We start from the raw sequence: 18,932 nt of genomic DNA on the forward strand, positions 1-18,932 counted from the left end.
TTAATTTCTTAAAATTGAGAACATAATTTTATGGCCACTTCCTTTGACTCGTTATCCCAAGAAGAAAGAGAAGTACGTTACGTTAGTTCTTTTCTTCATTGCCTCAGATTCAAGATGGCTAGCTTCTACTTACTTTTTTTTTTTGTTAAAAACGAGATAATTTTCAGAAATTGTTCACCTACACCGACTTGAATGTCAACTCGTAATCCTATTGGCTTAGAAATTTACGTGGTTTAGTCCAAATATATTGTCTGCATGTAGCTTTCTCTCAGCTTTTTTTTAGTTTCGTTGCAAAATGATTGAAAACTATTCCCGATCTTTGATCTAACCTCTTTATTTTAGTTCTCTTTGGTGTCTCGAGTTCTGACGTCATCCACCTTTTTGATTTGAATCTAACTTTCCGTCTGCAATGTTTTATGGTTATGTTTCTAAATTACCATTATTTACGATTTCGGCAGAAAAATATGTATTATCATTATTTAGGTTTTTATCACGGTTTTTTGTTTGCCGTTAACGATCGCTTTTACCCACCGATTTGGTTGTATGATTTGAATGCAGATTTTTAACATGTTATGAGGATCAGAATACAATTTTATTAAACAAATACCATTCCTTTTATCCATTTTTCCTACTAATGTAATATATTTCAGAAGGTTTATACTATTTATTCATAATTTACAGTAGAAATTAGTTAGTTGAGCCTAACTAGGCCTAGGCTAGTAACTGATTAAATAGTTAGGCTTTAATATGTTGGCTATTTTTTATTTAGGCTTTGTTTTGCAAATAGGCTATTGATATATGACCTGCCACAATTTTATCTTGGCAAGTTCATTTTTACTATGTATTTTGTGAGTTAGTTGGAGCACAAAACCATGTGGTAATCCGACAACTGGCTAAACAGGACTAGCTATATCCTGGAGCAAATGATTCCACACCATGGACGTTTGAATATTAAAAATCGTGAAACCTTACAACAACATTCAATACTCACTGTCAATCCTCATCTTCACTTCTGTGTAACCGATGAAGTTTGCGCTGACATTGAACGCTGTGGTCCAAGTTCCACCAGTGATGTTTTGTGTGTTGAGCACTATTGGCTGATCTACAAGAAGCTCTGCTATGTCTGGGTGATCGCTAAACACGCTCACTCTCCCACTCGCTAGATCCTCTTCGCTCAGATCGCTAGTTGTGAGTGAGACTTGTGCTATGTCATACATTGGTAATCCTAACAACTTGTCCGGATGAAAGTCAACTGCCCAAGTCGCCTTTTTCACCACCTGAAAAGTTATTTTATTTTTTGTTTCAAATTTTATAAAGTTGAAAATCACTGATAATTTGGTGCAAAATTACTTTTTTAGTAACATTTTTACTAAGTCTAACTTGTCAATTTTGTTTGTTTAATATAGCGTATTTGACCACGAAAGGTTGGGAAAAATCCAGTTTCCGTCCTTCAGCCTTTGAAATGCCCATGTTATTGTTATGGACCTTTTTGTAGCTGCAGTTAACCAAAATAGCTGATTAGCTGATGGCACGATAACTTCAGTAAATAAATGCCACAGCAAACCTGCACTAAGTGAATTTCCATTTGCCTGATTGTACTTGCATTAAAATATTTCCTTAAAAATGTCATATTTTACATACAGGGTGAGTTTTAAATGTCCCCCCCCAACTTTTTTCTACATTTTTTCAAATATCAATCCCAGACCACTTCCAAACATTGTTGGGTAGTAAGTACTTCATTTTGACAGAGTGGTCATTTCTGGCCGCCATCTTGGATGCAAAATATATTTTTCAAATGTAAAGGTGAAGTTGTGACCCATTATTTTGAACTAGATTTTTACCCTGATTACAATGCCACAAACCGTTTTTTAAAATCTTGATTCATTCAAAAGTTATGAGGGCTTTTTAAAACTTGATTTTTAGCCCATTTTAACATTGTGCATTTACAAACTAAGGACCATAATCTCAAAATAGTGCTAGATAAAGATAAGTATACACTACCAGTCATTGTCGACTTATTTTCTCCTGACCCTCAAAGGTCAAAAATATGTAAACCTAGATTTATTCTATCAAGTTCGCCAACCACTATAATCGGTGTGTTCGCTATAGGAACACATTATGTGGTAAAAGGTGGTTTTCTCCATTTTTGAACCCCCAAAAAATTTATAATTTTTCCAAAACTATTTTGTAGAGTACCTACATAAAAAAATAACAATGTAGAGTAGTGTAAAATAAATTGTACCTCTAGTTACAGGGAAATAAAAAAAAAAAATATGAATTGATAATGTTCATGTAATTTTTATAGAGAATAAGTAATCTGTTGTAGTTGCTTGTTTAGGGGTACCGGTATATTTTGATCAAATTTGACAATTTTTTTTTATTTCATACCTAGCTATTAACGTTTTTATTAAAAAAAAACTTAGTTACATTTTCTGTGGTTGCAAACCTAAGTACTTATTAAAATTTATTCATTCGATTTTGATCAAATTTGGAGTTAGCAAACCAGCATCAGACCATGGGAACGTTTGCTAGAAGTTTTATGCGTTGAAATATTTTTTATTAATTTTTGACCCTCAAAACATAAAATTTCCTAATTTCTCTTTAAACTATTTTGAAGAGCTTAAAAACAAATGATTTAGTATGGTAGCATTTTTCTACGCATATTGGTTACGGATAAAATTCCAAAAAAATTGCTTCCATTTAAATAATATAAAATGTGTTCACATTGATAACATAACAATTATTTTTTAATTTAGCTAATCAACTTATCTCATAAATGATTTATTCAATCCGAGCAAAAATCCCGGTACTAATATTATAATTACATACTGTATAAGAGCATATGATAAGAACTGTTAATGTGCCAACACAACCGTTTTACCATTCACAAATAACATTATCTTCAATAAGCATAATTGTATCGAACAATAAACATTTGTACAGTGCTACAAAGCCAATATCAACATAGCCCAAAAGTAAAAGTGATGGAAGCTGAATTATACATGTTCCAGTGCTACCAACCTGACATGAGACCATCCACAGAGGTGCCAACATTACTAAGTACATCAGTATGATGTGTAGCGGCCACAACGGACACATGTCTGTAACAGTAAACATACAGTAAAAAACTAGACAGGAAAAACATAGAGTACAATTTGAAGGTAAAGATTGTTAATTAGCATGGCGTGTGGGAGGAACGAGGGAGAGGCTCCAGCAACACTGAGAGGCACATCAATATGTCATGTCACCTTCACATCCTATAAAAAAAACACCTTAAAATCACATTAGGATCTATACAGGTAACAGATACAGCTTGTGAACTGTTATGTAAAGGTCATTTGGAAAATGTCTTAGTAATGAAAATTGCAAGAGACTGTGCAATAGATTGTTTAAAAGGATTAAAACATTACAAATCGCTAGCCTTTTGGTTCATTTATAATGGTTCTAAACATATTATAACTGCAACACTCCCAGGTTGTAAATTTAATTTAATTTTACGATGAAATATGAAAATAAATTACAAGCGGTTTTTTGGTTTGGGTAATATACGCTTTTTAAGGGGATTTTTTACTGTAATTATAAAAATACTAGATGAAACCCGTCAAAATCGTCCAGGTCTTACCATGAGACCTACACCAATAACTTATTTCCTGTGGGGAATTTGCTAAAAGGTACACTAATATCAAATCAAAACAATGAACACGTTCCCTATATTCAGGATGTTTTACTAAGTATGCAGGTGCACGGTAAAGATAGAAGTAGTCCCTTTAAGGTCACATAGTTTCACATGGTTGATTCCGAGGCAAAGGAGGAATCACAAGGACTATGTGAAGGCCGGTGCAAGGATTTTTATTTACACTAATAATTGTGTTAGCAGAACTTACCTAAATAATTTAAATATGTCCTGAATACTAAATGTAGAGTTTTCATTTCCTTCTTAATTGTCATAAATGTATCAAAGTGTTGTTCATAACTGCCAAATTAAAAGAAATCATCTAGCAAGCATTATTATTATACATCCAGTAGTATTAAGCATTATTAGTATGCTGTGTTATTTCTATACGCCAAATAGAGTGTACTAATATTCTATCGATTTATTAGTTGTACTCACCCATATTACTAAAGAAAATTTTCAAACAATTTTCATACACCTATGTCTCCGATTAGAAATAATAAACTTACATTGACAACCTAAAAAAATTACCAATATTGAAAAAAATATATCGATGGTGTCAGGGAATCATTGACAAACCTTCCTTGCGTTGAACAAATTCATTATAGAGAACTGATGTTAGTTTTCAATAAAACACATAGCATGATCCTGTCAACACTGATAATGAATTTGGGATAGTGTAGTTTCCTAAATGAACTTTTGATGTATATAAGATAACTCTCAACAGTACAATTGACTTGATAGTAGAGTAGTTAAACATAGCAAGTCATATGATAGAATCACAGTTTTTGCCTTTTTATAGCGAATTTCCCTATAGGGAAGTAGTTATTACCGTAGGTGGAACGGTTATTCTTATGGAAATTGGAGGGAAATGAACTTATTAATAAAAACTAGAGGACACTCAGTGGTCAAAAACTCTACCAAAAATATGTAGGGGTACATACTTCTCTATTTTCACCCCATACTATATTAACATTTGGTCAAAAACACCTTCCCCATAGCAGCAAACCTAAGTAATCGTTAAATTTAATGTTATTTAAATCCTACTAATATTATAAATGTAAAGTATAGATGTTTAATTGTAACTCTGAAGTTCCATCACGTGATAACTACTGGACCGACTGAGCTGACATTTTTCAGAGGTACTTGATAGTCTTGAGAAACACATAAGATATTATTAATAGCATTAAAAAGTTACAATGTTTATCAACAGAGTACAGCACAATATTATTTTTTTCATTTATGAGAACTGTCAAAGTACGATTATTTACAGTTATGTTTAAGTTTTTAACTTTATAAATAATTAGTAATATAGGGCTTATGTTTGATAATTTACTTTTTGCATTGTTAAGGTGCAGTGCATTATGGCTATGGTATATGTGTTTACTATAGCATACGGTATATTTAAAGAACCAATTTTCCTCAAACCGTGTCCTCCCCCATTGCAAACGCAGAGCATGAGTATAACTGCAATAAGCATTTTATACTTATACGCCAACCCCGTACGAAGGATGGGTACTCTGCTAGTGGGAAATAAATATGTCAAACCGTGTCCTCCCCCATTGCAAACGCAGAGCATGAGTATAACTGCAATAAGCATTTTATACTTATACGCCAACCCTGTACGAAGGATGGGTACTCTGCTAGTGGGAAATAAATATGTCTTGTTTAATGGGAATACTTTGGTATGAATCCAATTAGACAAATCAAAATTTGCTTAGTCTACAGGTTTGCTGCGGCGGGGGTATTTATTACCATTTTCTACAGAACAGTTTAAAAAATAATCGGATGATTTCTCAAGCAACAATTCATAACTTTAAAAAGAAAAAATTGACATATTATCATAAATAAGTTTCATGATCATTTTGTCCTTTCTATTTGAAACCCTGCAAAAATATTTTAAAGGAAACCAAAGTGATATCAAATAACCATTTGGGAAACTTCCCAGTTTACAATGACATGGCAAATGTGAAGGTCATTCAAAGTGTCTAATCACTCAAAACCTCTGTCTCTTGAGAAATAGATCTGGCATTGGTGAAACTTGAGAAGAAACCTTTGGTGGAGAACCCCTTTTAAGGGGAAACCCATATAAGTATACAGATCTCTTTAAACTTTCTTCCAATTGTCTTTTTGATGATATTAGTTAGCAATAAAATTGTTGGTAAGTATACTAAATATTGACAATTTCAGACATTAATATTAAGTTAGGAATGTAGCTGTGGTGCTAATATAAAATTATATGATAGAAGATCATATGAGTTAAAGTGGGTGTGCAAATAAATGAAAGTAAACCCCTTAAAATAAGTAGAAAAGATGAAGAAGACTACCTACTTAGAAGTATTAAGCTACAGGTTCGGGTCGCCGGAATTTTATCTCACTGAAATTTTACCCCCTGGACAAAGCTGACGTCACTATGACATAGTAACCTGAGCGCTCTAAAGTTTGTTCGTGGGCGGAATTTTACCCCCGGGGATTTGGAAGTCTAATGGAAATAGACAGAGCGTGATAAATTAGATTAGCAATAAAAACCGGAATTTTACCGCCTGACCATATAACTAGCATATAAACAACTGTGGATGTATGGCCCAGAATTTTACCCCCAGATTTTTAAGAAAGAAAGAAAGAGTTTTATTTCTCCATAAATATACAAATGTGTACATAAAGAATATTCGTACATTGATGATGAGTAAGTACAATGTCATCTCAAATCTTAAACTATCTTAGCACTACTGTTTAAAAGTCATTCAAAGTATAAAATGCTTTGTCATACAAGTATTGCCTGACCTTCTTCAAAAAACAATTGTCAAAGTCTTTGTCTTTTTCTAATAGTAAGAATTTATTTATTACCCTACGGGTCATATAATCAGGAGATTTTTCAAATCTTGCTGTTGAGTGCGAGGGGTATATTATGAAATTACGTCTTGTGTTATACGCATTTGTGTGATTTTCAAAAAGGATTCTTTTTTTTCATGTAGAATTTTCATCATTCATAAATATTAAGACAAGGTAAAGTTAATAATTTTAGTATTTTAAAGTTAATAAAGTTTTTAAACCAGGTGCTTAAATTAAAAATGCAATCCTCAATATTAAGATCGAGACCACCTTGACTCCTTTCTTGGACTACTACAGTAGTGTCATCAGCGTACTGAATTGTATTTGAAAAAGTGGAATCAGCTTTTTAAAATGTTTGTTTACCCCCCGGAATTATACCCCCGGATTTTTACCCCCTGGTCAGACATAGGAATTATTGAGAATGATTAATTTTCTTCTTTCAGTTGTAATTTAATAGAAAATATTTTATTATTAAACAGTTTATCTTAATTTATTTGTAATCTCAACTAAGTAAACTGGTTTTGCTATTAATTTTGATATTCGGGATTTGGGTTTGGGCCCAACTGTTGATTAATGTGTAATTATGTAAAGTAAACTGAGTAACTTATCAAATTTAAATGTAATGATAATTGGGTGAACATTTCTTTAACAATTTATTATATACCGCTGTGGAAAAAAATTTATTTCGTTTCTGTTGTACAATAATATAATATGCCTTTTTGTTTCTTCAGGCACAAACCGTGAGCTATTTGCTATAGCCATGACTAACCAACACAAGTAGACTTACTATCCCATTTTAAATGTTGAAGCTCGTTCGTGTCTAGTTCATGCCCATGACACTGGTGGCAAGTGTTGACAAAATTTTTTTCTATTATTTTAGAGTTAATTTCATGATTTGCGCTTTACTTTTTATGAGTTATTGTTCATGATTATATTGTTTTATTTGGTTAAACGGTGTTTTAAATGACTGAAATTACAAGAAACAAATTAAAATATGTCCAGTTGCAATTTATGTTTTAAAATTGTTGTGAGCAAATACACAACAGGTTTTGATAATATATGCATACAGGATAGCTTATAAATGTTTGATTAGATTATTTTTTTAAAGATTATGAGGCAATCAGGATTTATAGGAGACTGCTAAAGATTTTACATCTCCTATTCCACAAATACCTGTCAATAGTGTCACACAAGGATCTATTTTAGGCTTGCTACTATTTCTTCCAGACTATTGATCTTTTAACCTCAATAAATCAATTGATTAGAGCAAGTCACACATTTGGATAAGGAAAACAGTCCAATATGACCTTGGAGAAGTTACATAAAGACTCGCGGGGAATAGCTCAGATGATACACCAACAGTCTGGTGTTGTGATTGGTCGAGGCCCAAGGAAGCCTGGTCCCCTCATGTGGCTAATGGGCTATCAACACATCCTCCGTCCAGGTGGAACGTATACCCAAGTCACATATCAATCATACAATTTTACTGCTATCCATTACAACCAGCATACAAACATAAACAGACACAAATGCAAATTAATTGATTGATTCAGGCTTCTTAGAGCAATGTATGTCTATTTGTATATTATAACAAATTGTATCCAAACATATTTGGTGTGATTCAATTGAATTAAATTGTATGATACATGTTTTCAAAAAGTGAAATTGAGTATTACTGTTGTTGGCCAATAGTAAAATACTTCAATGATTAATAATGTGGCAATAGTATCTTTCAACAGCTTTAAACATCTTCCTTCAAGTCTTTAAACATCTTGTTATACAAAAAAGTTGTAATCACTTTTTAAAAGTTAAAATATATTATAACACTTTTTGTCTGATTGAAAATTTAAAAACATTAATTCTCTTCAAATATTGCTCTTCAAATATTGTGTTTTCTACGATATTTTACAAAAAATGTGCGTACACCAAATAAAATGTTATGTTCATTAGTAACCTGCGAGTTGTTAGCTCAGTACCGATCCCCACGGATTATAAACCTAAACAGTGATATTTTGAGTTTGCACCTTAATTTGCTAGATTTGTTATAAGCATAGGCTCTTGAGGCCTGTGGGCCATGAGGAGGAGCAAATGTAAGGTCTAATAAGGCAGCCCCTAACGTTTGCGACGTTGTCCGCCCAATCGGGTACACGAGTGCTGTTTTAAATGGGGAGCGTGTATCCGATGGGGTTCATGCAGTACATTAGTAAAGCACGTCGTACGTCCGACCGAGTACATTTTGTCTTTGTTTTGTAATACCTTTGTTAACCAACACCAATTAACATTGTTGAAATGTGTTTCCGCACTAAGTAGAAGGCCTATAGTAAATGCAATCCCGACGGGGTACTTGATTGCATCTATTTCAGGTGTGTAAAAAAATAATTTGGAATTCATCCAGGTATTTAGTATGTAATAAAATAAAACAAGGAACATTATTTTTAATTGGTTTAAGCCATTGGTTTTGTATTTTTTTTACCGTTTAATGATATTAAAAATAATGTATTGATAACTTTTAAACAGTCCAGCACTGATAACTGATGCTTATTGTTGAAGCAATCCAAGGACATTGCAGAATGATCCGGGCAGGTTCCACAAAAGGTATGACTCTTTTCCTGGCTTTATTTGTTCCCATCTTATTCACAAGAGCCTCTTAACAAGGGTAACATTGTTTTCTGCTGTTGTGAACAGGTCCCTCCTTCTTCCTTAGGGTGTGCTTCACCAAGTTCCGTCTTCCGTTGTCTTAGGGCTCCAGGCAATGGTTGTAGAAGTCCTTCATTATTATTTACCATATCATGAGTAGCTGAAATAAGCTTCTTGATTAGTTCTTCTCTGTACTGGAGCTTCTCCCACTTCCTTCTATGTTCACGGCCAGAATTTCCACCGGTACCTTATTGTACCATTTAGTAGTTTTTCGGAGCAAGGTGTAATGAGAAGACATCTGGTCTGATATGTCTATTCCTTTTTTTTATGTCCCGAAAATCCCACTGTTGCTGTTATGGCCAGAAGAGGGTATACACGAACGGCGCACTCTGTCCCAGCGTGAACATTCATTCTGTATGTGCATCGTGTACCCCATTGGGTACACTCATTAAATTACAAACAAAAAATATTAAAAAATTGATTTTGGTAAAAATCATGAAACCAGTGTATACTTAAGTCGTAAAAACAAAAGGGAATATAAAAAAACTACAGTTTTTGTCATGTTTTATGTGCTTAAACTGACCCCCCTATTACAAAAATCGAGATTTTCACTGCCGTCGGAAACGTGTTATAAAAACAAATTACGATTACTGTACTCAATTGATTATCAGTTGTAAAAGGTAGCAAATTTTAGTTATTTAATTGGGAAGTCCCAATCATTCTGTAACTACAGAAATGAACTCAAATTCTGTATTTTATTTAAGAAAGGGATTAAAATATTTTAAGATAAAAATTCACATGAAAAAGAAGTATATTGTTACCGGTATTTGAGAAAGCAGAAAAACCTTGTTATGATAAATAACACAGTTTTTTGTTTTTAAGATATCTAAGTTACTTAGAGACAGAGCTGCCAAAGACAAACATTTTTTATAACTGCGTAAAAACAGCAAAAAATATGAAAATAAATAGTTGCATATGAACTGAATCCTATAATATAAAACAAGCGCATGTATGTGCAAACTTTTTCTTTTGCCCGAGAATTTTTTTATTTTTTGTTTAATATGGTGTATTTGGCCACGAGAAATCGATTAGAGTTGGTCACAAGGCTGGGAAAATTCCAGTTTCCGCCCTACAGCCCTTGAGTAGCCATGTTATCGTCAATACCTTTTTGTAGCTGAAGTTAAAAAAACAGCTGCAAAGGTTATTTTTATTGTCATCATTTGATTTGACAAGAAAACAAAAATAACCATATAGGTTAGTTTGGACTAACTGTTTTAAAGAATAGTTGTATTTAGTTTAGTTTAATAGGTACATAATAAAATTAGATTAGCAATAAAAACCGGAATTTTACCGCCTGACCATATAACTAGCATATAAACAACTGTGGATGTATGGCCCAGAATTTTACCCCTCGGAATTTTACCCCCAGATTTTTAAGAAAGAAAGAAAGAGTTTTATTTCTCCATAAATATACAAATGTAGTCGTACATTGCAAACTAAGCTACAAAACTAAAATATTTTACACTTAGAGATAACCGATTTGCTTCTTTAAATTGGCGGTATACTATGGTATTACACATCTACCATAGCCATAATTTTCTACCACTTCACCTAAACAATAAAGAAAAATAAATTATTACAAATTCACAAAAAATCACAAAGTATTCATGCCATTAAAAACATAAACATAACCTGTAAAAAATCCTACTTTGACAGTTCTCATTGCGTATCACAGTTTTTTGTTGCTGCTTAGATCACATTATCTGTTTACATAAATGCAAAAAAAATTATAGTGCTGCACCCTGTTGGTAAATCTTATAACTTTTTAATGCTTTTGTATATCATAGAACCATAGACAAAAAGAATTAAATATAGACTGTCAGCCGTGCTGCGGTTGCCATGGTTACCATAGGTTCCGGCGCACACCGCTGCAGTTTACGTAGCGCTTACGCCGTAACTACGGTGGTGCTCCAAGCTGTGTGCGCCAGAACCTATGGTAACCGCAGCACAGCTGACGGTCTATATTTAATTCTTTTTGTCTATGATAGAACCAACTTTTTTAGTTGAAACAGCTGACTAAATTCTTTAATTCCCTTTAAATATGAATACTCATAAGGTTAACATGAGGAACTACAGAGCCACTGGGGCGAAGCCCGAAAGGATTTTTGAGAAAAGAATATGCCTATATGTTAATCAGGAATGTGAGCTATCATCATACCAAATTTCAGCCCAATCCGTCCAGTGGTTTATGCGTGATTGAACTTCAAACAAACACACAAACTTTCACATTTATAATATTAGTAAGATACACGCCCGTGAACGCGATAACTTGAGTAATTTTTGTCCAATTTTAATGAAATTTGGTTTAAAGGTGTAAGACGGGATAAACTTGAATGAATTCGCGAACCAGCATGATCGGACCATGGGAACGGGGTTTTACGGGGGGTTTTATGGAGTGAAAAATAGTTTTTCTCATAATTTTTAAAACACAAAATTTCCTAATTCCTCTCTAGAATTTTCTAAAGAGCTTAAAAAAAAAAAACAAATAATTTTGGGCGGGTTTCTGATTCAGGTATTAGCGCTAGTCCTAGACTAAAGCTCATTTTAGTACTGGACTAAGAAAAATATCTTTCTGATTCGAGTACTTATAAGTCAGCGACTAATCTTAGTCAAGAACTAGTTTTTAAGTCTGAACTAAAGAAATTAATATGCTTTAGTCCACGGTATAAAACATGCTAGATTTTAATCCTGCATAGGGGTAGGATTAATTTTAGTCGTCCACTTTTAACCTAAGCCATTTTTGTGTGTTAAAGTTTAAGATGATTATGGATTACACTGATTACCTATCATGATTTTTACCGTTTTCGTGGGCCGCGAATTCGTTGTGAGCGGGAAAACAATCCATTTGATGACTTAAGTGAGGATGAATTCAAGGATAAGTTAGGTATAGATTTTTCAAAAAAACTCTGTGAGAGAACTAATTGAATTGATAAGGCCTAGTTTGGGAGGCACTTCCACAAGGGGAACTAGGTTACCTTTGTGGCAGAAAGTGTTGGTAGCGTTGCGCTTTTTTGCAAGTGGAACACTTTTGCGGGAAGCCGGCTATCTAACTAATATTTTAGAATCATCGTCATGCCGCTATGTGCCTAAAGTGGCATTGGCAATATATGCCGTGAACTGAGGAAAGACTACATCAAGGGGAGATGTACGTCCCTATGCCTGTAATGTTAAAATTATGCATGCAATTAATTGACCCATTATCTCAGAAAGTATATGAGATACAACATTTAAATTTTCCCACATAATTATATATGCTACAATAAAGACACCCAAGTAATTTTATTTAATTTAATCTATGGTATGGCATTTTTTTAATAAATTATAAAATAAAAAAATATTTCGGCTGCAATTTCTGAAAAAAAGATTTTTTTATTATTTTTTGTTTTGAGCTAGATGACTAATTCTACTACGGGGTGTGTATATACATATGTTAAATACACAGTAAAAATTTGAATGATTTTGGCCTACTATTTCTTGAGATAATGGGATCTTTATGTTTAAAAATTCAACTTTCGGTAAATCGCAAAAACGCAGGAGAAATCGTGAACTTATACATTCCAGCTTCATAATCTTGCTTCTTTTCTTTTTCAGTGTCCAGATTTTTTTTTCTTATCATCCTGTTTCTTTTCCTTATAAGACTACCTAATTTAACATGTTTGTTCCCTCTAAAGCCTCTTTTCATCCAATTTTTTTAATATTTAGTCATTTTACAAAGTAAAACTCAACTCACGTTTGCACTTTCAAAACACAACTTCCACAAATAACATAACTAATCTTTGTTTGTAGTTTGTAAACAAAACATAAGCAGAAATGTCACTCAATAAATCAGGTGACATGTACAGACAGACCATGGGAAGAAAAACATCAGGTTAGCCAACGGTATCAACAGAAAGCTTTTATTAATTGAGTTGACAATACGTTGTTGTTGGTTGCTAGGTGACTATGCAAACATTTTTTCAAAACATTATTTCTATATTATTTTTTATTCGAGTATGCATGTATTATATATAATTTTAATCAAAAAATCCTAAGCAATAAAAGCAATTAAAAAACAAAATTTTTTCAAATTTTAGGTTTTTGGCCGTGCATCTCCCCTCAAGAGCTTTTACCCCCACCCAAAACCTCTAATTCCCACTGGTCCCCTAAGTTATATGGTAGAAGTTATTGCTGATATATATGAAATTGTAGGGATCAAAGGAAGCCTCGACAACAAAAAAGTCATTTGAGAAAGTTAGTTTTGGTGTCTAGGAACAGTTTAAACACGTCTTATAGAACATTTTAGGTGATTGGGAGAACAAGGATTGGTGCTGATGAAAAGCAAAACTTAGTTTAGAGTAGTATCTAAGTAAGTTAAACAGTGCGTAAAGAGACTTCCGCAACTTATCTGTTGTCAAGAACAACCGAATGAAATAATTGATTATTCGATATTTCGATTATTTCATTAGCCTGGTCGACAAGTTTAAAAGGCTAGGGTAGGCCAGTAAGTTAGTACCGGTAAATTATGACTCCCTGTTGAAATTACCTGAGCATTATTACAATAAGCCTATTCAAACTATGGCTGCACTTTACTTTACGTCCTACACTCATTGGAATGAAAATATCGATCAATATATTGATTATTCGATAAGTTATATCGTTTGGTTACCAAACGATCTATCGAATGAAGCAATTGAATAACCGATATTTTAATTTGAAGGAGTGTAGGACGTAAAGTGCAACCAAAAGAAATAGGATGAAACACCAATCCTACCTTTAAAACACTTTTAAAATTTTACGATACAACTAGTTTATAACAATAATAAAATATATTACAATGAAATGAATTAAAACAGAAATAAACCTCAAAACCAAGGTTTGACTGAGATCGTTGTTTGTTTACTTTTTCAGAGCAGTGCTCAGTGCGCACATCAAACTGACAGTGTTGCCAGCACGGCGGCACAAATTACCCTACATTTCCCTTGAAAATCATGAGCTCTTTTAATCTCTGACTAAACTAAGTACCCGCTTTAAATTAGTCCGTGTGTCCTTAATCCTTGACTCAGAAAGTGAATTTTTAGTACATGACTAATTTTAATCTCTGACTAGCTTAGTTCTGGACTTATAAATCCCTGACTCAGAAACCCGCCCTTAGTATATCAAAGTGTTTTTGTGCGGTTATTGGCAACGGAAAGAAAATTCAAAAAATTGTAAATTAAAAATTCCCATGCTATTCTTATAGAGAATATTGTAAAGTTTTAGTTTGCTTGTTTATGGATATATTTTGATCAAACTTGGCAAATTTATTTATTTTATACTAAGCTATTAATATTTTACAAAAAATACACTTTATTAGTTTCCTTGTTGCAGCAAACCTAGGTACTTGTTAAACCTAATGTTATAATTAAATAGATTTAATTGAAAATCAATTCAGACAAACTGAAATTCGCTTAGCCGGCAGGTTTGCTGCGGCAGGGGTATTTTGTGTATTACGATTGTATTCTAGTGTGCATTATACTATCGATACGAGTATCATACTATTGACAAGAAAGTAACAATAAGCTACAACTGATTAAAACAACCGATACATACTTTTGATACATGCAACTGCTTACAATCGAAGTTTAGAACAGCTGGTATTTACTCCTCGGGGAGAAAAAGAACTACTCTAGACCTGCAATGCATGCATAAAAAACAGCTGTTTTTGCTGCAGCATGACAAAAAATATGTTATGAAATAACAGACCATTGACATAAATTCCAAACCAGCATTTATTTATAAACAAAAAATAGCACTTATAAACTTTGAAAACACAAACAATCAAGTCCAAATTTCATCAAATGAAGTGGTACAATTGATTTTGTTGCTCAAACTGATGGTGAATGTGTATTCTTAATTTTATACAACAAATGTTAGGGAAAAAATTCTGTTTAGTGTCCTTTCCCGTTGCAAAGCACGGGTACAGTAGCTAGTATTTTATAAGCTTTGCATTGAGCTAAAAGTCAAAACATAATTAACTTATCACTTCATGATATCTTAGATTAAGTTTGTAAACATGAGAGAGCACTCAAATATTACGTAACAGATGACACAGCGGATATGTAACAATATCATGTTCTGAGAGAGTAGCTTGTAACATGCAACTATACCTAGGCTCTCTTCATGTCTTTGGGACAGAGTTAAATATAAACGTGGCAGGTTCAAGGGGACCTATTGTTACGCTCATTTGAAATCCAAACCAACATTGTATAGTTTTCATTCACACTTTGAGACCTTTGTCATGAAATCCATTCAAATTTTTCTGGGACGATGAATTTATCACAATTAATACAGAAAATGCTTTAAAATTCAAATCCTGTCCAATTTTCTGAAGTAAATATAGGATCTTTAGCAGTATTTGTCAAATATAAAATTATTTTTATTCTGTAGTTTTTTTCATTTTTTCTCGAATGGGTAGCCTCCGGATTATCAAGATACAATTAAAGTGGTTTAAATACCTGTAATGTCGATAATCCAATCGGTTGTGAAACAACTAGTTTCGGCTCACAAAGGAGCCTTCTTCAGGTTTTCCCAAGGACATTGTCACTTCTTCTGAAGGTCGTCAAAGATCACAATATTTAAAAAACATTTAAAACACGTAACACGCATGCCTAGGCCTAGCTTTAACGATGTGTGTTTTCATGTTTTTTAAATATTGTGATCTTTGACGACCTTTAGAAGAAGTGACAATGTCCTTGGGAAAACCTGAAGAAGGCTCCTTTGTGAGCCGAAACTAGTTGTATCACAACCGATTGGATTATCGACATTACAGGTATTTAAACCACTTTAATTGTAGTTTTTTGTATGATTTTAAATGTTCGAAACAGTATTTCTTTTTTCTGTATGATTAGAACTTATTGGCCAAAGATTAATTTGTAGCCTTTATGTGCTATCTAAAGTTATGAGTTAAATAGTCATTACCGGTATTCATTAGCCCTATATTTTTTAATTCATAAGTTTGAAATCATCGACATTAGTTAAATTTCATACTTTAACAAAATTATGTAAGTGTTAAATTTGTAATGTTGTGTTACAACATTAAAGCTTAATTTTACTAGAAAATTCCAATATTTTTTAAACCAAGAACTAACAATAAATTATTGTTGAGTTTTAACACTAATTGAGAGAACTTCAAATATCTAAAAGTGAACGACAGGTGCGTCAAGCAAGAACTAAAGCAATATCAGGTACTATTACCATCATAATTACCTAAAATAAATGGATTTACTAACTTCTCTAATTTTGACATAGGTACTGTAATGAGAGTAAGAATGAATGAAAAGAACTTTTATTACCTTTAGAAAGGTTTTTAATAACTTGAACAATACTACATTGAATTAATGGACTTGTTTACAAACACAACAAAACAATAATAAAGAATTGAAGACACATGTTTTTTACTACATTCTTCCTCCCTAATGTTAATGAACGTAGTCATTTAAATAATTAGGAGGTCTTCTGCTTCTGAAACTTCTTCTCGGATATGTGTTATGGTTCTCTCCTCTAGAAGCTTCTTGTCTAGGTTGTAAATTCTCGGCAGTAGTATTCATTTCATCTTCTTGGTTCTGTGTTGATGATGGACTAGGAAAGTATTCAGGTTCAGGTTGAGAAGTGGGTAATAGAATATTTTCATCACTCTCAAAATCGGTTTGCTCTATGTCGGTTTGGTACTCACCAACCGGAGCAAGATGACGTGTAGACACGGTAGTTTCTCTTCCGTCAGGCAACTTTACATGAGCATACTCGGCATTCCCGTGAAGAAGTTGGACCTCTTCAACAAGTGGCTCATACTTGGACGTACGATTGAATCTCTTCAAGTAGACAGGGCCGGAATTGAGAAGCCATGAAGGAGCTGAAACACCATTGTTCCCAGATCTACGTGGATGTAAGAACATACGCTCGTGAGGAGTTTGATTTGTGGCTGTGCAAAGTAATAATCTCACTGAGCTGAGGGCATCCTCTAAAACTGTCTCCCATTGGTTTATTTCTAAGTTAAGTGATTTCAACGCCAGTTCAATTGTTTTCCATAGAATGCCATTATACCTTTCAACTTGCCCATTACCTGCTGGATTGTACGCAGTGGTTCTACTAGTTGAGATTCCAAGTGAGTTCAAGCATAGACAAAAAGAATTAAATATAGACCGTCAGCTGTGCTGCGGTTACCATAGGTTCTGGCGCACACCGCTTAGAGCACCACGGTAGTTACGGCGTACGCGCTGCGTAAACTACAGCGGTGTGCGCCGGAACCTATGGTAACCATGGCAACCGCAGCACGGCTGACGGTCTATATTTCATTCTTTTTGTCTATGGTTCAAGTAGCTTTTTAAGTCTTGGCTCAGAAATGATGTTCCTCTGTCCGAATGTATGTAACTAGGAACCCCAAAAGTAGAAAATAATGTTTTTAGTTTCGACTTAACTGTTGACGATGACATGTCTGAACAAGGGAAAGCGAAAGGGAACCGTGAAAACTCGTCTACTATTACTAATAAGTAACGGTTTCGATTTGATGAAGGCAGCGGGCCTTTGAAATCGATATTCAGCCGTTCAAATGCTGAAGTGGCTTTAATCAAAATCCCTTTGTGTTTGAAGAATCTAGGCTTCACAGCAGCACACACATTGCAGGAGTTTGTTATTCGTCTGATTTCATCAATCGAGTAGGGCAAGTTTTTACTTCGAACCCAGTGGTACAAACGTGTCACACCTGGATGACATAGATTCGCATGTAAATCAATCAACAGTTTTTCTTGATTTTGGATTGAAGAACATACTCTAGTCAGGGCATCTGCAGCCATATTATCTTTACCGGGTCTATATACAATATCATAATGAAAGCACGACAATTCCAGTTTCCACCTCATTATCTTTTCATTTTTCACTTTGCCATGACGGTTGTTATCGAACATAAAAGAAACCGACCTCTGGTCAGTAATCAGCTTGAAATGTTTACCAACCAAATAGTGACGCCATTTCCGCAGTGCTTCCACAATAGCTTGTGCTTCTTTTTCGACACTTGAATGTCTTTGTTCTGCTGGAGAAAGTATCCTTGAGAAGAATGCAACTGGACGGTTCGATTGAGTCAAAGTAGCAGCAATGGTACTCTCAGATGCATCAGTTTCTACAATGAACTGTGCTTCAGGGTCAATGCAGCTTACTACAGATCCGATGATTTCACTTTTTATAGTTTCGAAAGACTGGAGCCCTGCTTTGGACAAAGGGAATGTAGTACGCGCAAGTGGAATCACTTTGGTAGCATAATCTGGTATAAGTGATGCATAATGTGAAAACATACCAAGGGTCCTCCTCAGTGATGCGGTGTCTCTGGGTGGAGGTAAATTTTTCAAAGGATCTAGGCAACTGGGGTCAGGCTTGATAGTTTTGTTTGATATATGATAGCCCAACAAGTTGATCGATCGCAGTGAAAATGAAGACTTCTCATTATTAATAGTTAGGTTGTATTTGGATGCAGCTTCGATAAACTTTTTTAAATTTATATCGTGTTGTTCTTGTGTTTTTCCACAGATTGTGACATCATCAAGATAGGCGTAAGTGTCTTGTAACTGTTCTGTTCGGATGACTTGGTCAATTACACTTTGGAATGCTGCCACCCCATTAGTGACCCCAAACGGGATACGTTTAAACTGGTAGAGTTGACCACAGGCCTCAAAAGCTGTGTAGTGCTTTTCTTCATTTCTTATCTTTACTTGGTGGTACGCAC

The 18,932-nt window shown here is 33.9% G+C and overlaps 1 protein-coding gene across 1 annotated transcript in view; it reads right to left on the reverse strand.

Annotated features, from left to right (window-relative positions):
* Positions 1 to 18,932, reverse strand: part of LOC129004382 (ileal sodium/bile acid cotransporter-like) — an 83,140-nt gene that overhangs the window by 47,003 nt on the left and 17,205 nt on the right. Inside the window, exons 2-3 of the mRNA XM_054432957.1 lie at positions 3,022 to 3,101; positions 992 to 1,277 (exon numbers count right to left, since the gene is read on the reverse strand). Of these exons, the coding sequence (XP_054288932.1) occupies positions 992 to 1,277; positions 3,022 to 3,099 (364 nt within the window). The 5' untranslated portion in view covers positions 3,100 to 3,101. The remainder of the gene's footprint in view (positions 1 to 991; positions 1,278 to 3,021; positions 3,102 to 18,932) is intronic.

Source organism: Macrosteles quadrilineatus, unplaced genomic scaffold (genome assembly GCF_028750875.1).
Source record: "Macrosteles quadrilineatus isolate MER2022 unplaced genomic scaffold, UCM_ALF_1.0 Scaffold_1__1_contigs__length_201487025, whole genome shotgun sequence".
Taxonomy (NCBI): Eukaryota; Metazoa; Arthropoda; class Insecta; order Hemiptera; family Cicadellidae; genus Macrosteles; species Macrosteles quadrilineatus.